The following is a 20,042-nucleotide window of genomic DNA, read 5'->3' as shown; positions in this document are numbered from 1 at the left end:
ATGTGGCCGTGTACACGCACACCCCTACACATGGCCGTGTACACATCCCTGCACGTGTGTTTACCTGTTTTCAAGCTTGCTGGCCTATGCTACAGCAGTGAGCCACTGCCTAAACCACAGTCACACACCTGAATCGTCGCCTTGGTTGATATGTTTAAGTGGCCCTAGAGCGAGTCTCACATTCTCCTTTTGAAATCAAGGACAGATTCCTATAGGGAACATGCAGGGGACAGGCCCTGTCTTTACAGCTTGGACAGAAGATGTTTGATGCTGCTGACTGTTTTGGCCTGCTAGGCCTTGGGAACACCACATGCGTGCTGTGGGTTGCTAATGCCCCCAGGAATTTACTTTTTCCTCTGTAAATGTTTAGACCACTAAACTTCCTCTCTTTGCTGAGCTTCTCATTCTGTGTGACGCACCAGTCAGCTGGAGCTTTGACCAACTTGCCTGGGTCTTCGTCTGGGTGACCCCACCACTGATGTTTACACTGTTTGGGGTTCTGTGACCTTCTTCGGTGCCTGGTTTGTTGTCTTGCATTAATTTTGGAAAATTCTTGTCTATTATCTCTTCACACGTTTTTTCTGCCCGCGTTCTTTGGAGACTCTGGTTTGTGTGTCTTAGGCCTCTGGTATTGTCTGCAGCTCTGCAGTGCCTTTTTGTTTTTCTCTTTTTACTCTGTTTTCAATGCTGATGATTTTTGTTGCCCTGTGTGCACATCGGCTAATGCTTTTCCCCTCTGCGCTGCCCAGCTGCTGACGAGTCTGTGGGCTGTGCTGAATTCCTCCTGTCTGGCACCAGGATCTTACTGACTGACTCCTCCCTGGTTTCCCACTGGCCATGCCTCCCAGGAGTGTTTCCTTGTCTTCACGTGTGCTGTCATCTTTCTGACTTGATCCTTTAATGTGTTAATCACTGTTATTTTTGAAAGCGGCTGTCTGATAGTTTCAGCTTCTGGGCTGTTTCTGAGTCTGGTTCTAATGATTGCTCTGTCACTGGACAGCAGTTTTTCCCACTTTACTTTTTTGTGTGTCTTGCAGGTTTTGTTTATATTTATTTATTTTTTTATGTCCTGCAGATTTTTATTGAATGTTAGATGTCATCTCTGGAAGACTGTAGCCCTCCAGTGCTTGTGCCTGGAAAGGGAGTGCCTCTTGCACAGGCCCTTAGCAGGACCCTGGAGTCATTCTGGGCTGCGGAGCTGCTCAGGGTTGTGCTCTTACCCCCGTTCCCCTCAGGCGCCTCCAGGGAAGGGGGCTGCTGGCTGAGCCCGGAGGGCATGCTCAGTGGTCTTGCTGACTCCAAGTTTCCAGCGGTCCTGTGTGCCTGTGGCACAGAGAGGTCTCTCTACTCTTTCTGCCCCTTCCTGGGGGGGTTGGACTTGTGACAGAAGCAGGGGTATTGTCCTTCCCTCTGCCAGCCCAACATCCGCCTGGGCAGGACCTTTGAGCCTGGGCCTTCCCCTGACGTGGGGAAGTACTGCCTCTGTTTTACTCCCCAGAAACTGGAGACTTTTGCATAGGCTCTACGACCAGAAGCAGAAGCAGTTCTTGTGCGTTGGATTCAGAGAGGTATCCAGGAAAACACGCAGGGCTTTGTACCTGGTCCTCAGGGGCCACCATCATGCAGGCTTCTCTGCACTCCTCTTGGGGAAAAGGGTATCTCCCCCTGTCCAGGGCTTCTGGCCAGTGGACATGCTAGCCCTGGGGCCTTTAGCAGTTTGGCCTACTCAAGCCCACCTCTTCTGGCCTGCCTGTGTGGTGACTACCTCATCTTCATGCCACCGTCAAGACTGTTGACAGGTCCTGTCTCCTTAGAGGGTGGGTCCTGTTGGAAATGCAGTTCGCGTGGTGGCCTGGCTACACGCTGGTGGCTCTGAGGGGTTAAGAGCATGCAGATTATTGAACTGTTCCTGACAGCGCAGTGGGCACGATGCTTTTGTGTGGTTTCCACATCCTTAGTACATGTAGAACCCTGGAAAAGCTACTAGAATGGTATAAATTACACCAGAGCCACAGCTGTCACTGTCACATACCTGCCTGCCCAAGGTTTTCTTAACTAAAGGAAGTCTGCTGGTATGAAGTGGCTTTGACATGTCTTCTCTGTCTCTTCTCTTTCAGTTGTCTCAGCTCCACCCTGAAGAGAATTTGGAGAAGCTCATTCCTTGCTTAGCGGGCCCAGATTCGTTTTATGTGGAGCGAAACCACATGGGTCTGGAATCGGGCCTGAGGTAAGGCTCCTCCCCGGGCTGGGGGCTGCACACTCCAGGCCACCTGTGATGCAGGCAGGGGTAGCAGGTCCCACGGTTGACTGTCCTGGTTCCCTGGGTGGGCGTGGTTTGGGTCTCTGCTTTGTGTTGAGGGATTTTCATCAGTTATAGAGAATTTAAAAGATTTTGATAACCTAAGGATGGTTTTGAGGTAATGGGAAAGGAATTTCAAAGTATTTGGCATCATTTAATATAATTGTGAAAGTCTTCCATGATAATACTGAATTGCTGTTTGTGTTCTAAAGTGAAAATTAAGACTGTTGTGGGTTAAGACTCTAGTGCTCGATGAGCATCTCCTGAGAACTTTCTGTCTGGCATCCTGGCATGTGGGGCCCACAGCAGCATGGCACACTGGGTCTGCAAACAAAGGGCAGGGACGGGGCACTGTGGAAGCTAGATGAATCATAAAAAGAGTTAGAATTAGGCTGAGCAGTGGCCTGCAACCCTAGCACTCTGGGAAGCTGAGGCAGAAGGATTGCTTGAGGTCAGGAACTTGAAGCCAGCCCGGGCAAAAGCAAAATCCCATCTCTTCTAAAAATAGAAAAACTACCCTGGTGTGGTGGTGGCCATCTGTAGGGCTAGCTACTTGGGAGGCTGAAGCAGGAGGATCTCTTGAGCGCAGGAGTTTGAGGTTGTTGCGAGCTGGGTTGCCACACTGTACACTAGCTTAGGCAACAGAGCAAAACTCTGTCTCAAAAAGAAACCCCAAATTGGGTTAAAGCAAAGCAGGAAGAATGTTAAGCTATAACACTTTAATCTTGTTTCTGATGTACACTTCTCTTGATGGACAGCTGTATTTTCTCCCCAGTGGCTCTGGCTGATGCCATCTTAACCAACGAAATTGTCCGCTTCATTCCAGGTATTTGGCTTCGCTACCTTCACATGTATTAAAAAATGACCATGTTAAGAAGTTTTTCAGCACTTCATCTCCTACCCAACAGCTTCAAAGTCCAAGTGAGTTTATAAAGCAGGATCAAATGAAAATAAAAATATCTTTATTGTCTCAAAATGCTTGTAACATTTATTTTCAACTTTATAGGTCCTGGCAACCCTTCTCTTTCTAAAGTAGGTGCCGTGATGGGCGTGCCTAGCAGGTAAGACGTCTTCTGTACAGCCAGAACATTCCAGAGTTATGAAGAAATTATGTTCCTAGAGTTAAGTCATTTTCAAGTCCAGCCTTGGATAATATATATAGAGAGAAGTTGGGTAGAGATAAGCCAATTTATGATTTCCCCCAAAAGGGCTTTCTGAGTTCTGGGCCTGGAATTCCCAGGGACACTCACTGTAAAATGCCCTGGACCTAGAAAACCAGAGTTTCTGAAAAGCCTCACTTTGACAAACCCCGGGTCTTCACATGCTCAGGACTGTGCTCCTGGGTGGCAGGGTGCTCTGCCAGTGCTCAGCCTGTCAGGACTGTGATAGCTCCCGTGAGAAACAGGTTTCTGGTCTGGACAGCTGACATTAAAATGGGCTGTCCTGTGACCACAGAGGTCTGCTGGGAAAGACACACTGCCGCCATCACAGTGCAGATAATTGTGTGTGGAGTGCTGTTCAGGTGGCAGGGTCTTGGCGGGTGCTGACTTTGATGCCCCCATGCCTGCTGTGTAGTTAGCTCTCAGTGAGTGTGTTGGGTTTGCTGTGCAGGGTGGAGGGAGCAAGACAGAGCCTGGGACTTGGCTGGTGCTCTCTGGGCTCAGTCTTCTGAAAGTAATGTGAATATTAGAGATTTAGGAGTCTGTTTTAATTTCTGATGCATTAATATCATCCCCTGATTGGGTGGTGCGTGTGACTCAGTGAGTGGGGCACCAGTCCTATATGTCTGGAACCCGGGTGGCGGGTTCCAGCCCGGCCCTGGCCAAAGTGCAACAAAAAAATAGTGGGGCATTGTGGCAGGCGCTGGTGGTCCTAGCTACTTGGGAGGCCAAGGCAAGAGAATCGCCTAGGCCCAGGAGCTAGAGGTTGCTGTGAGCTGTGATGCTAGAGCACTCTACAGAGGGCAACAAAGAGACTGTCTATAAAAAGTACATATATATCATCCCCTGATTTAGAAGTAACAGAAGAGTCCAAGCACAGTGGCTCATGCCTGTAATCCTAGCACTCTGGGGAGGCTAAGGTGGGTGGATTGCCTGAGCCCAGGAGTTTGAGACTAGCTGGAGCAAGAGCAAGACCCCGTTTCTACTAAAAATAAAGGAAACTAGCCAGGTGTCATGGTGGGCGCCTGCAATCCCAGCTACTCGGGAGGCTGAGGTAGGAAGATCTCTTGCGCCCAGGACTCTGAGGTTGCTGTGAGCAAGGCTGAGGCCACAGTGATCTAACTTGGGTGACAGAGCAAGATCCCCCCAAAAAAATGTAACAGGAGAAACTAAGCAGCCTACCAGAGTCCTGGCGTTATAGATATGTACACACATGGTGCACACATTATGCCTGTGGGTGTGCACATCACACATGCACAGTTGTGCACAGGCACTTGCAGAGACCACAGCTGGAGGAAGGAGGCTGTCATGGCGGGGAGTGGGAGGGCAGAGCCCTCTGTGTCTAGAGCTCAGAGTGGCTGCATTGTAGGGCTGCAGGCCTCTTGAGGGCTGTGGTGGAGCCTGCGGTTTTGAAAACCACAGTCTTTCTGTTCCGCCTGCCCCGTCCCACAGGCCTGTGTGTGGCGTGGCTGGCATCCCGTCATCGCAGAGTGGAGCCCAGCACCACGTGCAGCACCCTGCCGGCTCGGCCCCCACCTTGCCCCACTGCTCCCACACGGGTGGCACGGGCTCGGCGCTGGCCTACCGGACCCAGATGGACGCCTCGCCTGCCATCCTAATGCCTTCCAGTCTGCAGGCCCCTCAGACCCAGGAGCAGAATGGAATCTTAGATTGGCTGAGGAAACTGCGTTTGCACAAGTACTACCCTGTCTTTAAGCAGCTCACTATGGAGAAGGTGTGTTGGTTTCTTAATAAGCCGTACAGAATTCAATTGGCGATTTTCTCAAGTCATATTTCTAATGACCTCATTCACAGAGGAACTGAGTTGGGTTTCCAAAACACGGGAAGTCAGGGTGGACAGGGCATGTGGCCTGGTCATACCAGGGATTGTGGACTTTGTGAAGGCACTGTGGCTGCAGCCAGCGTGGGAACAGGACTTACTGTAAACCACAGCTTTCCTAGACCAGACCGCTCAGGTCCTCACAGGTGGGGTGCTCTGTGCTATGGGGGACACGGAGCCCGGCTGGAGATAGGAACGGTGTGCTCCAGACCACACTCCCTTCCTAAACGGCCTTTGCTGTAGCTGATGTGTATCCTGAGGGCTGAGCAAGGCCAGTTCTACATGAACCCTCACACACTGGCCCACTCAAGTGGCGCTGATGGTCTGGCTGGATTAAGGGTCGTGTCTGGAGGAATGGATGGATCGCACATCTCTCAAGCTGTCCTACTTAAAAATCATTTTTTATAATAGATAATTTTGATGAGAAATATTCTTTCCACTGTTAAAAAAATTCTGGAATTTAAGTCTTGATGTCACTAATAAAACTAATTAAACCTGCAGGAGGCATTTGAACTCTTGAGTCCCCGCTGGTCAAAATGACTTAGTGGTTGTTATCTATGTAAAAGTTTGGTTTGTCAAAAAATCGGAACTGAACCTAGAAATCAAGCTTTTGCTACATACTTCTGTTTAGGATTTCTTTTTTTTTTTTTTTGAGACAGAGCCTCAAGCTGTCCCCCTGGGTAGAGTGCCATGGCATTACAGCTCACAGCAACCTCCAACTCCTGGGCTCAAGCGAGTCTCCTGCCTCCACCTCCCAAGTAGCTGGGACCACAGGCACCTGCCACAACGCCTGGCTATTTTTTGGTTGCAGCCGTCATTGTTGTTTGGCGGGTCCGGGCTGGGGATTCGAACCCACCACCTTAGGTGTACATGGCTGGCGCCTTAGCCGGTTGAGCTATAGGCGCCGAGCCTGTTTAGGATTTCTTAAAAAGAGATTTTATGGCTGGGTGCAGTGGCTCATGTAATCCCAGCACTTTGGGAGCCCGAGGCCAGAGGATCACTTGAGTCCAGCAATTCAAGACTAGCCTGGGCAACATAGCAAGACTCCCCATGTCTATGAAACATAAAACATGAGCTGTGCATGATATGCACCTGTATTCCTAGCTAGTCAAGAGGCTGAGGCAAGAGGATCACTTTAGCCTAGGAGTTCAAGGCTAGAGTAAGCTGTGATGACACTGTTGCAACAGAGTGAGGCCCTGTCTGGGGAAAAAAAAAATGGGCTTGGCCTCTGTAGCTCAGTGAGTAGGGCGCTGGCCACATACACCAAGGCTGGTGGGTTTGAGCCCCGCCTGTGCCTACTAAACAACAGTGACGACTGCAGCCAAAAATAACCTGATGTTGTAGTGGGCGCCTGTGGTCTCAGCTACTTCGGAAGCTGAGGCAAGAGAATTGCTTAAGCCCAAGAATTTGAGGTTGTTATAAGCTGTGATGCCATGGCACTCTACCAAGGGCAACATAGTGAGACTCTGTCTCAAAAAGGGTTTTATTAATCTTGATTATAATCAGTTAAAAAATTTTTATTCTAATGTATGAGTTAAAATAACTAAATATGGCTTGGCGCCTGTGGCTCAAGCGGCTAAGGTGCCAGCCATGTACACCTAAGGTGGCGGGTTCGAATCCAGCCCGGGCCGCCAAACAACAATAATGGCTGCAACCAAAAAATAGCCGGGCGTTGTGGCGGGCACCTGTAGTCCCAGCTACTTGGGAGGCTGAGACAGGAGACTTCGCTTGAGCCCAGGAGTTGGAGGTTGCTGTGAGCATGAAGCCATGGCACTCTACCCAGGGGGAGAGCTTGAGGCTCTGTCTCAAAAAAAAAAAAAAAAATAAAATACAGGATGATCTGAAAACTAGTATATCATCCATTTGCTCGTACCAAAGCCTGTCTGTGGGTCAGTAGCCATTAAGTTTGGACAGTGTCTACTTTTCTGGATCACCTGCTACCTGATAAAGTCGCTGTCATCCCCCAAATAATGGTAATTTTGTGGGGCGGCACCTGTGGCTCAGTGGTAAGGTCGCTGGCCCCATATACTGAAGGTGATTCAAACCCAGCCCTGGCCAAACTGCCACAAAAAAATAGCCAGGTGTTGTGGCGGGTGCCTATAGTCCCAGCCACTGGGGAGGCTGAGGCAAGAGAATCGCCTAAGCCCGAGAGCTGGAGATTGCTATGAGCTGTGACACCATGACACTCTACAATGGGTGATAAAGTGAGACTCTGTGTCTAAAAAAAGAAAATGGTAATTTTGTGAAAAAAGCCATCATAAGGAGATTATCCTGTTTGCTGGGGATGCAGGTTCTAAAAGGATTGCCTTCTGAAGGAATGTTGGGCGGGAGGTGCTCTCATAAATTGCTTCTCTGTAGCAGATAGCAGATGAAACTGTGACTTATGCAAGAGTCACAGAAGGTTCCTTAAGTCACCTGCCCATACAGCATGTCCCTGCTTGGGACTGGTACAGAGTGGAGGGCAGGTGGGTTCCCCGGTGAGCCAGTGGGGCAGTAGGCCTGCAGTGCCCCTGGAGGGATCTGAGTCTCATAGTTAGAACGGTTGACACGGAATCATTTAGTAAGTGAATGGCTAAGTATTCCCAGGTGTCTAATGCCTAGTCAGTTCATACATTCAAGCTCTGGTCATTTTCAGAGTCCTAATTACTTCTCAGTAACTTTGTAATTTGTTTCTCCCATGAAAGTTTTTGAGCCTTACTGAAGAAGATCTCAATAAATTTGAGTCCCTCACCATGGGAGCAAAGAAAAAACTCAAGACTCAGCTGGAGCTGGAGAAGTAAGTACTGAGTGGTCTTTAGGGTCTGTGTCTGACGTTGCGGTTTCTAGGGTGGGCACTGAGTGTTGAGCATCAGTGACCATGTGGCTTCTTACCCCGCTCCTGATCCATAATCGTGCTTAGGACAAGATGTGACCAGGTTGGACAAGAAAGGCCCTTTGTAGTGAATTTGACAAATTAGAATTATTTGTCACCCTTGAAATGATTTTGAGGGGACTCCTTTGGGTAATTTAAACAACTGTGACACTGTGCACACTGCTCTCTTCACAGGGAGAAGTCAGAGAGACGGTGCTTGAACCCCTCCGGCCCATCCCTGGTCAGCAGCAGCGGTGTGGCTCGGGTGCCCCCCACCAGCCACGTGGGCCCCGTGCAGGCCGGACGGGCCAGCCATGCGGCAGGTGGGGGCTGCTGTGCAGGTGGGGGCTTCCACACTTTGCAGTGTGCTCTTGGTGATAATGAGACCTCAAATCGCATGAATTTTACATTTACATTGTTTAGTCTTTATACTTATTTTCCTTTAACTTTGGTAATCTCTGCTGTAGAAAAATAGAAGGGAGGGTGGGTTAGAAGCTGGAGATGGGTTACTTGTCTAAAGTTGTGTGGGCAGAAGGTTTAGGTCTGGAAGCCATGTGGTGAGGAGCAGGAGGTGAGCAGAGGTGAGATGAGGCTCCCTCTTCCCAGGGTTGGCGCTCAGAGGCCCAGTGCAAGGCAGTGCTGCCCACAGAGGCCGCCCGTTCTGTCACCCTCCTGCTCCCAGGATGTGCCCTTCTATCTACTACCCATTTTTCCTTCTCCTTCTCCTCTAAGTAGGGAGGGGACATGGTGATAGTGGCTCTGTCCTCTCGTCAGGTGGGCTGGGTCTTTCCCTGTGAGGGTGGTGGGGAAGACTGCCTGTTGGTGCCAGGTGTCCCCCAGCAGCTACAGCGCGGCTTGGTGGGTGGTCGTGCGGTGCTTCAGGGTTGCTTCTGAGAGGGCTGGCGCAGTGTTCAGGCAGGGTTTGTGTGCTCCTCACTGCTGGGGTTGGGTTGGGCCCTGTTGAAGGGTCACAGTGCCCATTTGAGTCCCTAACTCCCCACCTGCCCCCAGGTGGGGCCTCTTGCGGGGCGGGGCCGCTGAGCAGGGGGTGGGGGCTTCACCAACGGCCCCTGCCCGCGCCTTCTCCGCAGAGCTGCGGGTGGAAGTTGAGCCAGCCGCGCACCAGCTGCCCCGGGAAGGCAGCTCCTCCGAGTATTCGAGCTCCTCGTCCAGCCCGATGGGCGTGCAGGCCCGCGAGGAGAGCTCCGACAGTGCAGAGGAGAGCGACAGACGTAAGGGCGCCAGCATGGGCGGGGTGGGCGGCCTGGGGTGACGCTCGTTCTGCTCGCTCAGCTCTGTTTCCGTCTCCAGGTGTGGAGATTCATTTGGAGGGTCCGGACAAGGAGAAGCCGGTGATGCTGCTCAGTCACTTCACTTCGAGTTCCGCCAGACCCACGGCCCAGGTCCTCCCCGTGCAGAACGAGGCGGGCTCCACGCCCTCTGGCCACCACCCGGTGCCCCCGCAGATGATGGGCGCAGCCCCGCACGTGGCGCCCATGCGCATGCTAAGTTCTGTGCACAAGTCTGAGAGGGGCAGCTCAGACATGAAGCTGCTCCCGTCCTCCATGCACTCACTCTTGTCTCTAGAGGAGAGGAGCAAAGGGTCTGGACCCAGGAGCAGTGTGAAGGTGGACAAGAGCTTTGGCGGTGCCATGGTGGACGCGCTGCCTCCGCCCACGCCCCATCAGCCTGTGCAGGTCCTCTCGGGGCTCTCGGAGAGCAGTTCCATGTCACCCACGGTCTCCTTTGGTCCCCGGGCCAAAGTCGTGCACGCATCCACACTGGACAGGGTGCTGAAGACATCGCAGCAGCCGGCCCTGGTGGTGGAGACCAGCACGGCTGCCCCAGGGACGCCCAGCTCGGTCCTGCACGCGGCCCGGCCGCCCATCAAACTGCTGCTGTCGCCTTCCGTTCCTGCTGACTCTGCCATTTCTGGGCAAACGTCCTGTCCCAACAACGTGCAGATAAGCGTGCCCCCTGCAATAATCAACCCCCGGACAGCTCTGTACACAGCCAACACCAAAGTTGCCTTTTCTGCGGTAAGCAGCATGCCCGTGGGCCCGCTGCAGGGCGGCTTCTGCGCCAGCAGCAGCACCGCCTCCCCCAGCAGCCTCCCCGCCACTTCCTTCGCGAACATGGCCACGCTGCCCAGCTGCCCGGCCCCCAGCTCCAGCCCTGCGCTGTCCTCCGTCCCGGAAAGCAGTTTCTACAGCAGCAGTGGCAGCGGCGCCTCCACAGGAAACATTCCCGCCTCCAACCCCAATCACCACCACCACCACCACCATCAGCAGCCCGCGCCGCCCCCGCAGCCCGCGCCGCCCCCGCCGGGCTGTGTTGTGTGCACATCGTGCGGCTGCAGCGGCAGCTGTGGCTCCAGCGGCCTGACAGTCAGCTACGCCAGCTACTTCCAGCACCCGTTCTCGGGGCCGTCCGTGTTCCCCTTTCCATTCCTGCCCTTCAGCCCTGTGTGCGGCAGTGGCTACGTGGGCGCCCAGCAGTACGGCGGCGGGTCCACCTTCCCTGTGGTGCACGCGCCCTACAGCGGCAGCGGGACCCCCGAGCCCGTGCTGGGTGGGCAGTCCACGTTCCCGGTGCCGCCCATGCAGAACTTCATGGCGGGGACAGCGGGGGTCTACCAAGCCCAAGGACTGGTGGGGAGTAGCAATGGTTCAAGTCACAAAAAGAGTGGGAATCTGTCTTGTTACAACTGCGGGGCCACCGGGCACCGCGCGCAGGACTGCAAGCAGCCGTCCATGGACTTCAACCGGCAAGGTAATGGCGCGCCTCGGCCCGGCCCCGGCGGGCCCTGCCTCGCATGCTCCGCGCCCGGCTAGGCTCCCGCGGGAGAAACACACAAATACTTGGGGTTTTTTTGTTTTATTTTGTTAATTTTTTCTCAAATGCTTGGTTTTTATGAAAATAATAGTAAATTATTTTCTTTTTGAAGCAATTAATAATTTTTCGAATGCTCTTTGAAACAGCATGGGAATCTTAAAGATAACCTGTGAAGTCCCCAAAACGGTTACTGTGGTTGTAGACTCTGTGATTTGAGACGACTCCTCATTCTAGGAGGTGATTAACCTAGAGGCTTGTGCCCACAGGCGCAGGTATGAGGGGTTTGGTGCCAGCCCCAGCCCAAGGTGAGAGGGCAGGCTGTGAGGTCAGTCCAGGGCCTGGGGTGGCACCCTGGACCCGGTGCCCCAGCCCTCGCCGTGGTGCCCGCCAGTGTGTACACGCAGGCCACTTTCGTGTCCTTTCCTTCCTGTCCTTTTGAATTCCCTTCCACTCTTTTTTGTCATCTTCTAGCCATACTTAAGTGTATATCTGCTGTACTTAACTACAATAGGTTTATTCTTGCTGTTTGTTCTGGAAAGATTAAACTGGGGATTGAGAAAGCTGGTCCCGACTCTGACTATTCCCTGTGCAGCCTTGAAAAGTTGCTCGGATCCTTGTAGAACTCTGGTAACTTCTGAGGGCCGAGGCAGATGTGTGCTGCCCAGGCCTGCCTGTGTACCGTCACTCTCGGACTCAGTAGGTCTCACTGCGGGTCGGGGTGGTGAGCCTTCAGAGAGGGGGTGGCAGCCTGAGGCACAGGGGGTATGTGTCAGACCAGACTCCCAGAGAAGAGCTCCTAAAGAATAAAGAAGTGGGTTGGTGACTTTTTTATTAAGACATTTCATCCCAGGTCTGATTTTATAAACTTAGTTAACGTCCAGTGGGAGGGGGGCAGGGGGACTGGTCAGACCAGATGGTCTAGGTTTTTTGTGTCAGAGTCTTGACCAGTGACTCTGGAAATGATGGGACAGATTGGTGATTGGTGGTGATTCTACAGTGATTCAAATTTGACCTCTTTTTCCCTCCTCTCTCTAGGTACTTTTAGGTTGAAATATGCCCCTCCAGCAGAAAGTCTGGACTCCACAGATTGATATTTTTCTCTGGCAACAGAACATTATTAAGCCATGGAGACATAAAGAAAATTAAACACAAAACTGAGAAGTCTAGTTGCTGTTGAGCTTAACATTTTTAATCCAAAGGTGCTTTACTTTACTAGACTGGATAGGAAATCTAGCATAGACGTACATCAAACTCGATTTTATTGCCAAAATCCTAGATTGGAGCTTGATGTCAGGACTTGCCTAGTGGGTATCTCCATGGTGGTGGAGTTGGCCGTCTGCACTTCGGTTGCAATGCAGAGAGACCTCCCGTCTCCTGAAGAGCATTGCCGTCGCTGGTCCTTCTAGGCTCACATATAATTCCAGGGCAGCTACGCGTGCGTGATCTGAATCGAGAACTGGAGGTTGGAGTTCTCCAAGTGGAGTTCCACCCATCGGACTCTTGACACCCCTGGGTTAGGGATATCGTCAACTTTGTTTTGTTTTGTTTTTTTCCTAAAGTGGTTAGGCACTAATCTCTGGGATTTTAAGGATTGCACTACAGAAGAATGTAACCTGATGCAAATCTCTGCAGTTCTGGGAGACAAACTCCTCTGAGACCAGTCAGTGCAAGAGACTCAGATAACCACATAGAGTCGGCACCAGCAGGCTCCTCGACTTAGTACACAACAGAGATTTTAGTATTTCCTTCCCTCCTGCAAACACTTAACAGCAGTTCCAGGTTTTTAATTTTTTTCTGCAAATAAATTAAAACTACATTATTAAATAGAAATAGTTTACTCGCAACAACTTAATTTCCAAGGGTCCAAGTCCCAGAGAATCCATAGTCGTCAAAGCTTTGAGAATACCTTCCTTCCCAGCCGTCCAGTGTCTTTGAGCCCTGATATCTTCCACTAAGACCGAACTCTTGCAGGGACAGGGTGACAGCGCGGCTGTGTGACTTGGCTGTGAGGGATGCTGCACATCCTTGGCAGAGTTTGCAAGTTGCTTTTTATCTCATGAGCTCCCCAAGAACCCCCAGCCCCAAGGCTTACTGCTAATGGATTCACACCTGAGACAGACATTTCAGCAGTGACATGGTCCTATCATTTATGAGCAAAAGATGGGGAATTTTCTCCTGTCAACTTCTTTTGTATTAAGCTGTGTATTGATAGTTAATTCCGTTAAAAATTACCTGGAAATCTTCAATAGAAGTGGTAGGACTCTGGAAGAGGCCACACACAGGAGACAGAGCCACGAGATCTGTACAAGTCTGGTTTTTGTAAGGTAGGAAATAAACCTTCACTGTCTCTCTATATTTCAGCCCACTGAAACAAAAGCATTTTCATCTGAAATTTAGGGACTTAAATCTTCAAGGTTAAAGGGAATTCTTTACAAAAGTAATACTTAAAATGCTAAAGCCTTCAATATTAAAATATCGATTGGTAAGGTCTTGCTAGGAACTTTCCAGTTAAATATTTACTTTAAAAATAATTATAGTATTCAGGCCATTCTTAAAATGGGACAATCAGCTTCATGGGACATAGGTATCAATCATAAGAATACCCTAGAACAGCGGTTCTCAACCTGTGGGTCGTGACCCACAGGAACTGTATTAAAGGGCCACGGCATTAGGAAGGTTGAGAACCACTGCCCTAGAATGTGAGGTTTCAGACTTGGAGGTTCGGTTCTTGACATAATGGAAACGAAATGGGAAAGTTAACATTTTACTATGGAAGGCTTTTTAGTAGAGTTTTAGTTTTGTTTCAGTTAAGTTTTATTTCTATGCAATGCAGAATTGACAGACCTCCGTGTCCTCTCTGTTCCTGGTATCCAGTGTTACAGCTTTGAGGTAATGGTGATGCACACTACAGCAGCCGTTTGGGGAACGTTATGTTGCTCTCTTAAATTACAAACACTACAAAATGTCAAAATATGAGAACTGACACAACTTTGCCTTAAAGAGAACTAGACTGGACCGTGTCATATTGTGTTGAAGGAAAACTTAAGAGTGTTCATTGATGTTTACGGTTTTACTATTTCTGACGGCCGTGATGGTGGCCTACATATGTGCTGAAAGCCAAACTTTTAAGCTTTTTGGTTTTTTTAAACAAAGAAATATTTTAAATAAATCCTATTTCAACACACTGAAATTGTTGAAAACTGTCTCACAACAAGAAGAAAATCACTTAAAATTTTTGTTGTAGTGGTCAGTATAGGGGACTGAAAGTATCTGTTGTTACCCTTATAACTATTTTGATTAATATTTGAGGTTAACCTTAAATACAACAAAAAGTTAAAATAGAAATTTCAGTTTGAAGTATGACAGAGTTGAGGTAAATAAGTTCTGACGTTGGGTGGCTGTGCTCCGGCCATCAGAGGTCTTTGGGAAATTTCCAGTTGTCTTTGACGTGTGTAGAGTGTGACGTCTCCCGTAAGGCCATTCAGAGTTGAGAATTGTGAGACATAAATGAGTTACACGGTACAGAAAACTCAGCCACCAGGCCACGAGACCTCTTCCTAAGGGAGCCACACACTTGGACTTGATTATTGCTAGCACTTCTTTTCTCTGATGAATTCCTCTCCAAAAGCAACCAAGGTCAGTGAGCCTAAAGAACACCTTGCATTTTGTCAGAAGACTTTCTCATCAGTTAGAAAACACAGAACACGCTGACCCTTTCAAGTACTAAAGTCATTTTCCTCAACTTGTGGTCTCAGTTTCAGACGCTTTAGCGACCAGCTGGCTGTGGCGCCCATCGCTCCTTTGCTCTTTGCAGTCTATCAGATAGTAACACCATTTTTGATCTCCAAGAGTGGGGAAAATGGAATGCAGAGATGGGGGGAGGATAGTGTTGGGATAAAGCAACTATTTAATTTTTAATTTTATTTTTTAAATGAAACAGTCAATTTTCTACCCTCTTTCTATTTTTTTCATAGTAATATTGACAGTTGGTAAGTGTTTAACATTAGAACTCCTGATTGCCAAGAGCACTGAGGAGATGGGAGCTAGCACTTAAAGACATTTTCTTGAATACACACATATGTGATTGGGTAATAAAAATAACCAGCATCATCTCCAAAAAGATTCAGGAGTCAGCTTGTTAATAAGTAGTTAGTAGGTTCCGTACTTGAGTTCAGTATTTAGAATCCTAGGTCGTCTATTACAGAAACAGTAGTTAGTTTACACTACACACTCTGCACTGCAGCACGCGGGAGGTGGTGGTGACTGTGCCTGAACATCACCCAGCTGTCCTGTGGCTCACACCTGAGCACAGGCTGGACCAGACTCCACATGCCCACTCTCCAGTGCTGCTCATGGGCACTTGCTGGACGGGAACTGGGCAGCTGCCTTGACCCCTGTTGTTTCTCGTCCTCCTCCCTGCTTCCCAGTATTGTTTTATGCCTCACCTGTCCACCCTGGTAACTGAGGTCTTCAAGGCTGTGAGGTGAGGGACACCACCCCCTGCTCAACTCGACCCTCTGCCCTAGACAAGGGTCCTGTGCAACCTGAGGGGGATCTGCTGTCCTTTCCAAAGTGCGGGTGACTCCCAAAGAACGAGTCAGGTGACATTTAAAGCCATGGGTTCTGAAGAGGGGGTCTGAATGGAAGTGAGCATCTTTAATCAATACTCGCAATATTCTAGAAAACCATATACTGTGCTGGTTGAGGCCAAAGGTCAGCACTGCTGCACTGTTCACCAAGGGAGGGGAGCAGTGACCTTCAGTCCCGCTGCAGCCGCACGTGTGGTGACAGCCCTCGCACACGTGTGAGTTCTCATGTGCACAAAAAGATGAGGCTTTGGTACCGAATCTGAACCTGTGTACTCAAGAGTCTTCATAGCTTCTATTGGACATGTTTTCTTTTTAGGAATGAAGGAAAATTTTCCCATTTTTGAGCCATTCTTTTGTCAATTCTACAAAATTGCATGTAACTTTATAAATATTTTTAAAAGATATAGTTTTGTAAATATTTAATATTCTGCTAATTTGATTTTGAATTGTAAATGTCAAGTATTCTGTTTTTGGGGTTTTTATGTTTTATTATACTTTGTTAAAAAGGAAAAATTGTACATTTTTAGAATGTTTTTATGAGTAAATTTAATGTACTGAAAATAAAAATTTAAAAAAAGGCTCAGTCACTGACTTTATTAGGTCTTTGTTTCAGAACACAAAGCACAGGTCTTTTCAATTATAATCTCACCCCCCCCAAAACTAGGGGTTCAGCTCTTCTACCTACTTCCCAGGTTTACAGAAGGAATAGCTGGTCTTAAATCCATCCTTTTTTTTTTTTGGAGACAGCCTCAAGCTGTTGCACTCAGTATCACTAGAGTGCGGTGGCATCACAGCTCACAGCAACCTCAAATTCTTGGGCTTAAGCCATTCTCTTGCCTCAGCCTCCCAAGTATCTGGGACTACAGGTGCCTGCCACAACATCCAGCAATTATTTTGTTGCAGTTGTTTAGCTGGCCTGGGCCGGGCTTGAACCCACCACCGTAGGTGTTACGTGGCCAGTGCCCTTGTCTTAGATTGTCTATTTTTAGTAGAGATGGAGTCTCACTCTTGCTCGGGCTGGTCCGGAACTCATGAACTCAAGCAATCCACCCACCTCTGCCTCCCAGAGTGCTGGGATTACAGGCCTGAGCCACTGTGCCCAGTCAAATCCATCCATTTTCTATCAAGTTTCCTACTTTGAAAAAATGTCCTTGTTAAGGACAAAGACAAAACTCTTGATTTGGGGTTAAAGATGTTTTGCTTGTGTTTGCATAAAATTCAAAGTGGCACTATGAGATTGCAGACACCTTGGGGATGTGGCACTGCCCTGAGTGGGAGCAGGCCTGCTACAGAGGGGGTGACATGGCTGCTACCTGGAGCCATCCAGTAACTGTGATAAAGGACCATGCACAGGTCTTTCTGGGTTTAGGAGAGTGATGACAGGCGTGTGTGCTCTGGCAATGCCAGGTAAGGGTTGTGGGGAGACAGCACTGCTGGCGACCCTCCAGTTCATCAGACTGTCTTGATGGTGTTCTGGAGATGGGTAGGGGAACACGTGAGCTGCTCTTAAGCACTGACTTGGGAGCACAGCAGTTCCTCTGCTCACGCCTTTGTGTGTTTGTAGTTCTACAAATGCTTAAGTGATTACTGAAGTGTGGGTTTGGTCCCGTCTCCTGTCTTCACCTGCTGCTGGTGGCTCATGTCCATGGCACCTGTAGCCCTCCCAGTACTCTGTGGGTGTTCCACTCTGGTGGTGGTTGGTTTAGGGAAACACCTGGGTCCTACATAGATCCTCACTTTGTAGCATGTCCATAATTTCTAAAGAATTCAGTTTGCAAAGGCAAGACCAGGTGGCAGGTGAGGAAGGGCCACTGATGGGCTGAAGTCCTCAGAACTAGGTGTGCCTGGAGGGCCCTTGTTGGGAAGACAGTGAGCTGCTTGACTTCGGAGAGACCCAACAATATGTGGGCTCTGTAGTCACAAACGCTGATGTCATTAAATTAAGCTTTCATGAGTTTTTAATTGTGCCTTTATTCACCTCAGTTCATTAAAAATGTACTTATTAAGATCCTATAAAGTGACCACCTGCTAAAGTGGGATACAGGTCACACACATACACCCCCCTCATGTGGCATTTTTTTAAAGCAGTATTTCTTATAGAAATTTTACAGATCACACAATAGTTACAAGAATGTAAGATAGAATGTATACAATCCAAAGACAAGCCTGCTGAGAACTCACAGGATATAAGATACAGATACTGGAAGTGAGCCAAGTGGACACATGCACATGGGGGGCGGCAGGTGATGGGAACCCCTTTAAAGACCAGTTGAAGGTGCAGGTGAGGACTCTGGCTTTTCCCTCCGTTACAGTAAGTTAACAGACACAGGTATTCCACACACAGGGGTGAGCTGTGGCCTGCTACATGTCTCGGTGGCATCACCGTGATCTTCCCATGATACTCCAAAGAAAGCAGTGAACAGCGAAGCCCGTGCAGGTACAAGAAGCACTGGCCACCCAGGCTGGACCTGGACGATGGCGACATCCCTGTAGATGTGTTTACGGAGCACGCGTTTCTTCTTGCTGTGTGTTCTCCACAGCCAACATGCACTTACAGTGGGAGAATTCTGATGGTGGTTTGACCTAAATGATAACTGAACTACTTTTAAAAATATGAAAACCTTTTAATAACATCATAGTTATACCTTCAACATAAAAAATATAGATCACCTACAGCTTTAAAGCAAAAAGGCAGGAGTCCCTCTGAGTTTTAATGCTTTCAATTTTCTTATTCTGTAGTTTCTGCCACTGCCCTAAAAGATGACGCTGGTACAACCACTTGTTTATTTACCAACTCAGCACTAGTTTGAGCTCTTAAGAGAAAATCCAAAAGGAGACATACCACTCTTTCTCTGGGGCCTGCTAAAAAACTAGATCAAAATTATAAATTATTCTGGTTGCTACTGAGCGGTTTTCTCAGCTGTCCAAGGAATGTGGACTTGTGGTACGCTTCTGCTAAGGAATCAGGAACCCTGAGCAGGTGTTTTCTTGCCATCCTACTTACGCTGTTTTGGTGCCAACTATTACAGTAAATGTGTTTTGGGGGGACTATGGTTGACAAATTAGGCCTAAAGATCCTCTAGGAAGATTTCAAGAGTTGAGTAGAAACCTTTCTGTAAAAAAGGTAGCAGGTTCTGGGATTCTAAAGAGAAAACTCAGTGTCTCTGAACGCCTTTGAATTATTGCTCAAATTGAAAGTTCCTATGGGGGGAGGGGGAGGAGCATTAAAATAACTTGCAGGGTTTTTTTTTTTTTTTTTGGCAATTTAGAATGCAAAGTATTTTATTTTTAAACTTCTAAGATTTGAAAACAAGATAGACTAGGTTAAGTGACATAGTTTTCTGAAGCCTGAATGTGCTCACTTGGAGCTCAGTTTTACAAAAACAACTTCCTAAAACTAGGAGGTGGGGAAACTACTGTTTTAATGATCTGTGATTAGGTGAACTGATCAATTTCAGTTGGTAACATCCCTTTTTTTCCTTGGTAAGGGTATAAAAAGTTCTAGAATCGACTTATTTTTCTGGCCTTACACTGCCAGTCTCATCCCGAATGTTTCCTGGGAGGCATACACCATGTACAGGAACCCGTCTTCATCTTTCTCGCTCTCATACACCTCGGAGATGGGTGTGGAGACGCTCACCATGCTGTGTCCGTTCACCAGGAGGAAGAAGGCTTGGTTAGCGCTGAGCTGTAAGCGCCTTCTATCGAAAGACAACATGAAGAAACACCACGCGTCAGCACAGTGAGTACGGAGCATGTGCACCCTTATTGCCGACTCTGGTTGATAAAAGACTGCTATTTTTTTTTTTTTTGGAGACACAGTCTCCCATTTTGTCACCCTGGGTAGAGTGCCGTGGCATCACAGCTCACAGCAACCTCTGCCTCTTGGACTCAAGTGATTCTCCTGCCTCAGCCTCCCAAGTAGGTGGAACTACAGGTGCCCGCCACAATGCCTGGCTGTTTTTAGAGATGAGGCCTTGCTCTGGCTCAAGCTGGTCTTGAACCTGTGAGCTTAGGCAGTCCACCTGCCTCAGCCTCCCAGAGTGCTGAGATTCTAGGTGTGAGCCACCACACCGGACCAAAATACCGCTATTTTGTAAACACCAAATGTAGTATTTCTCATAAAGACATTTTCTATGAACTGACGTTTTTGATATCAGCTATAATCACTGAAAGATTCTCACTGTATTCCTGAGACTCGTTTTAAACTAGTACACTGTCTGAATAGCCAGGGTCGAATGTGACAAAAACAGTTCAAACTATAATTTACAAACTATCCTATGACACGCCCATGCAGGTGATCACGGCCATCACACTTGAGTCCATGTCCTCTTTTACTACTTGTGCTGTACAAAACTTCAATAAATTGTGTCATTGGGCAGCGCTTGTGGCTCAAAGGAGTGGGGCACTAGGCCCATGTGCCAGAGGAGGTGGGTTTGAACCCAGCCCCAGCAAAAAAAAAAAAAAA

At 48.7% G+C, this 20,042-nt stretch overlaps 2 protein-coding genes across 6 annotated transcripts in view; one reads left to right on the top strand and one right to left on the bottom strand.

Moving 5' to 3' along the window:
* ZCCHC14 (zinc finger CCHC-type containing 14) overlaps nucleotides 1-16,154 on the top strand; it is a 72,372-nt gene extending 56,218 nt beyond the window's left edge. Inside the window, exons 5-14 of one of the 5 annotated variants that reach the window (XR_002770822.1) lie at nucleotides 2,118-2,227; nucleotides 3,126-3,220; nucleotides 3,306-3,360; nucleotides 4,912-5,194; nucleotides 7,984-8,075; nucleotides 8,346-8,491; nucleotides 9,242-9,382; nucleotides 9,462-10,922; nucleotides 12,021-13,309; nucleotides 13,819-16,154. Coding sequence is in view for 4 of the 5 variants with exons in the window: in XM_023507522.1 (XP_023363290.1) it covers nucleotides 2,118-2,227; nucleotides 3,126-3,220; nucleotides 3,306-3,360; nucleotides 4,912-5,194; nucleotides 7,984-8,075; nucleotides 8,346-8,491; nucleotides 9,242-9,382; nucleotides 9,462-10,984 (2,445 nt within the window). In the remaining variant the exon portion in view is untranslated. Of the gene's footprint in view, nucleotides 1-2,117; nucleotides 2,228-3,125; nucleotides 3,221-3,305; nucleotides 3,361-4,911; nucleotides 5,195-7,983; nucleotides 8,076-8,345; nucleotides 8,492-9,241; nucleotides 9,383-9,461; nucleotides 11,035-12,020 lie in introns of those variants that run through there. The other 4 variants (XM_023507525.1, XM_023507523.1, XM_023507524.1 and 1 more) reach the window with 4 other exon arrangements.
* A 1,371-nt stretch (nucleotides 16,155-17,525) lies between these two features.
* The window catches only part of MAP1LC3B (microtubule associated protein 1 light chain 3 beta), a 12,498-nt gene continuing 9,981 nt past the window's right edge, over nucleotides 17,526-20,042 (bottom strand). Inside the window, exon 4 of the mRNA XM_003800793.3 lies at nucleotides 17,526-19,275. Coding sequence (XP_003800841.1) covers nucleotides 19,101-19,275 — 175 coding nt within the window. The 3' untranslated portion in view covers nucleotides 17,526-19,100. The remainder of the gene's footprint in view (nucleotides 19,276-20,042) is intronic.

The sequence above is a fragment of the Otolemur garnettii genome, unplaced genomic scaffold (assembly GCF_000181295.1).
Source record: "Otolemur garnettii isolate 467f Iridium unplaced genomic scaffold, OtoGar3 scaffold00185, whole genome shotgun sequence".
Classification (NCBI taxonomy): domain Eukaryota; kingdom Metazoa; phylum Chordata; class Mammalia; order Primates; family Galagidae; genus Otolemur; species Otolemur garnettii.
The sequence above is the reverse complement of the archived record's forward strand: the minus strand, read 5'-3'. Positions and strand labels throughout refer to the sequence as shown.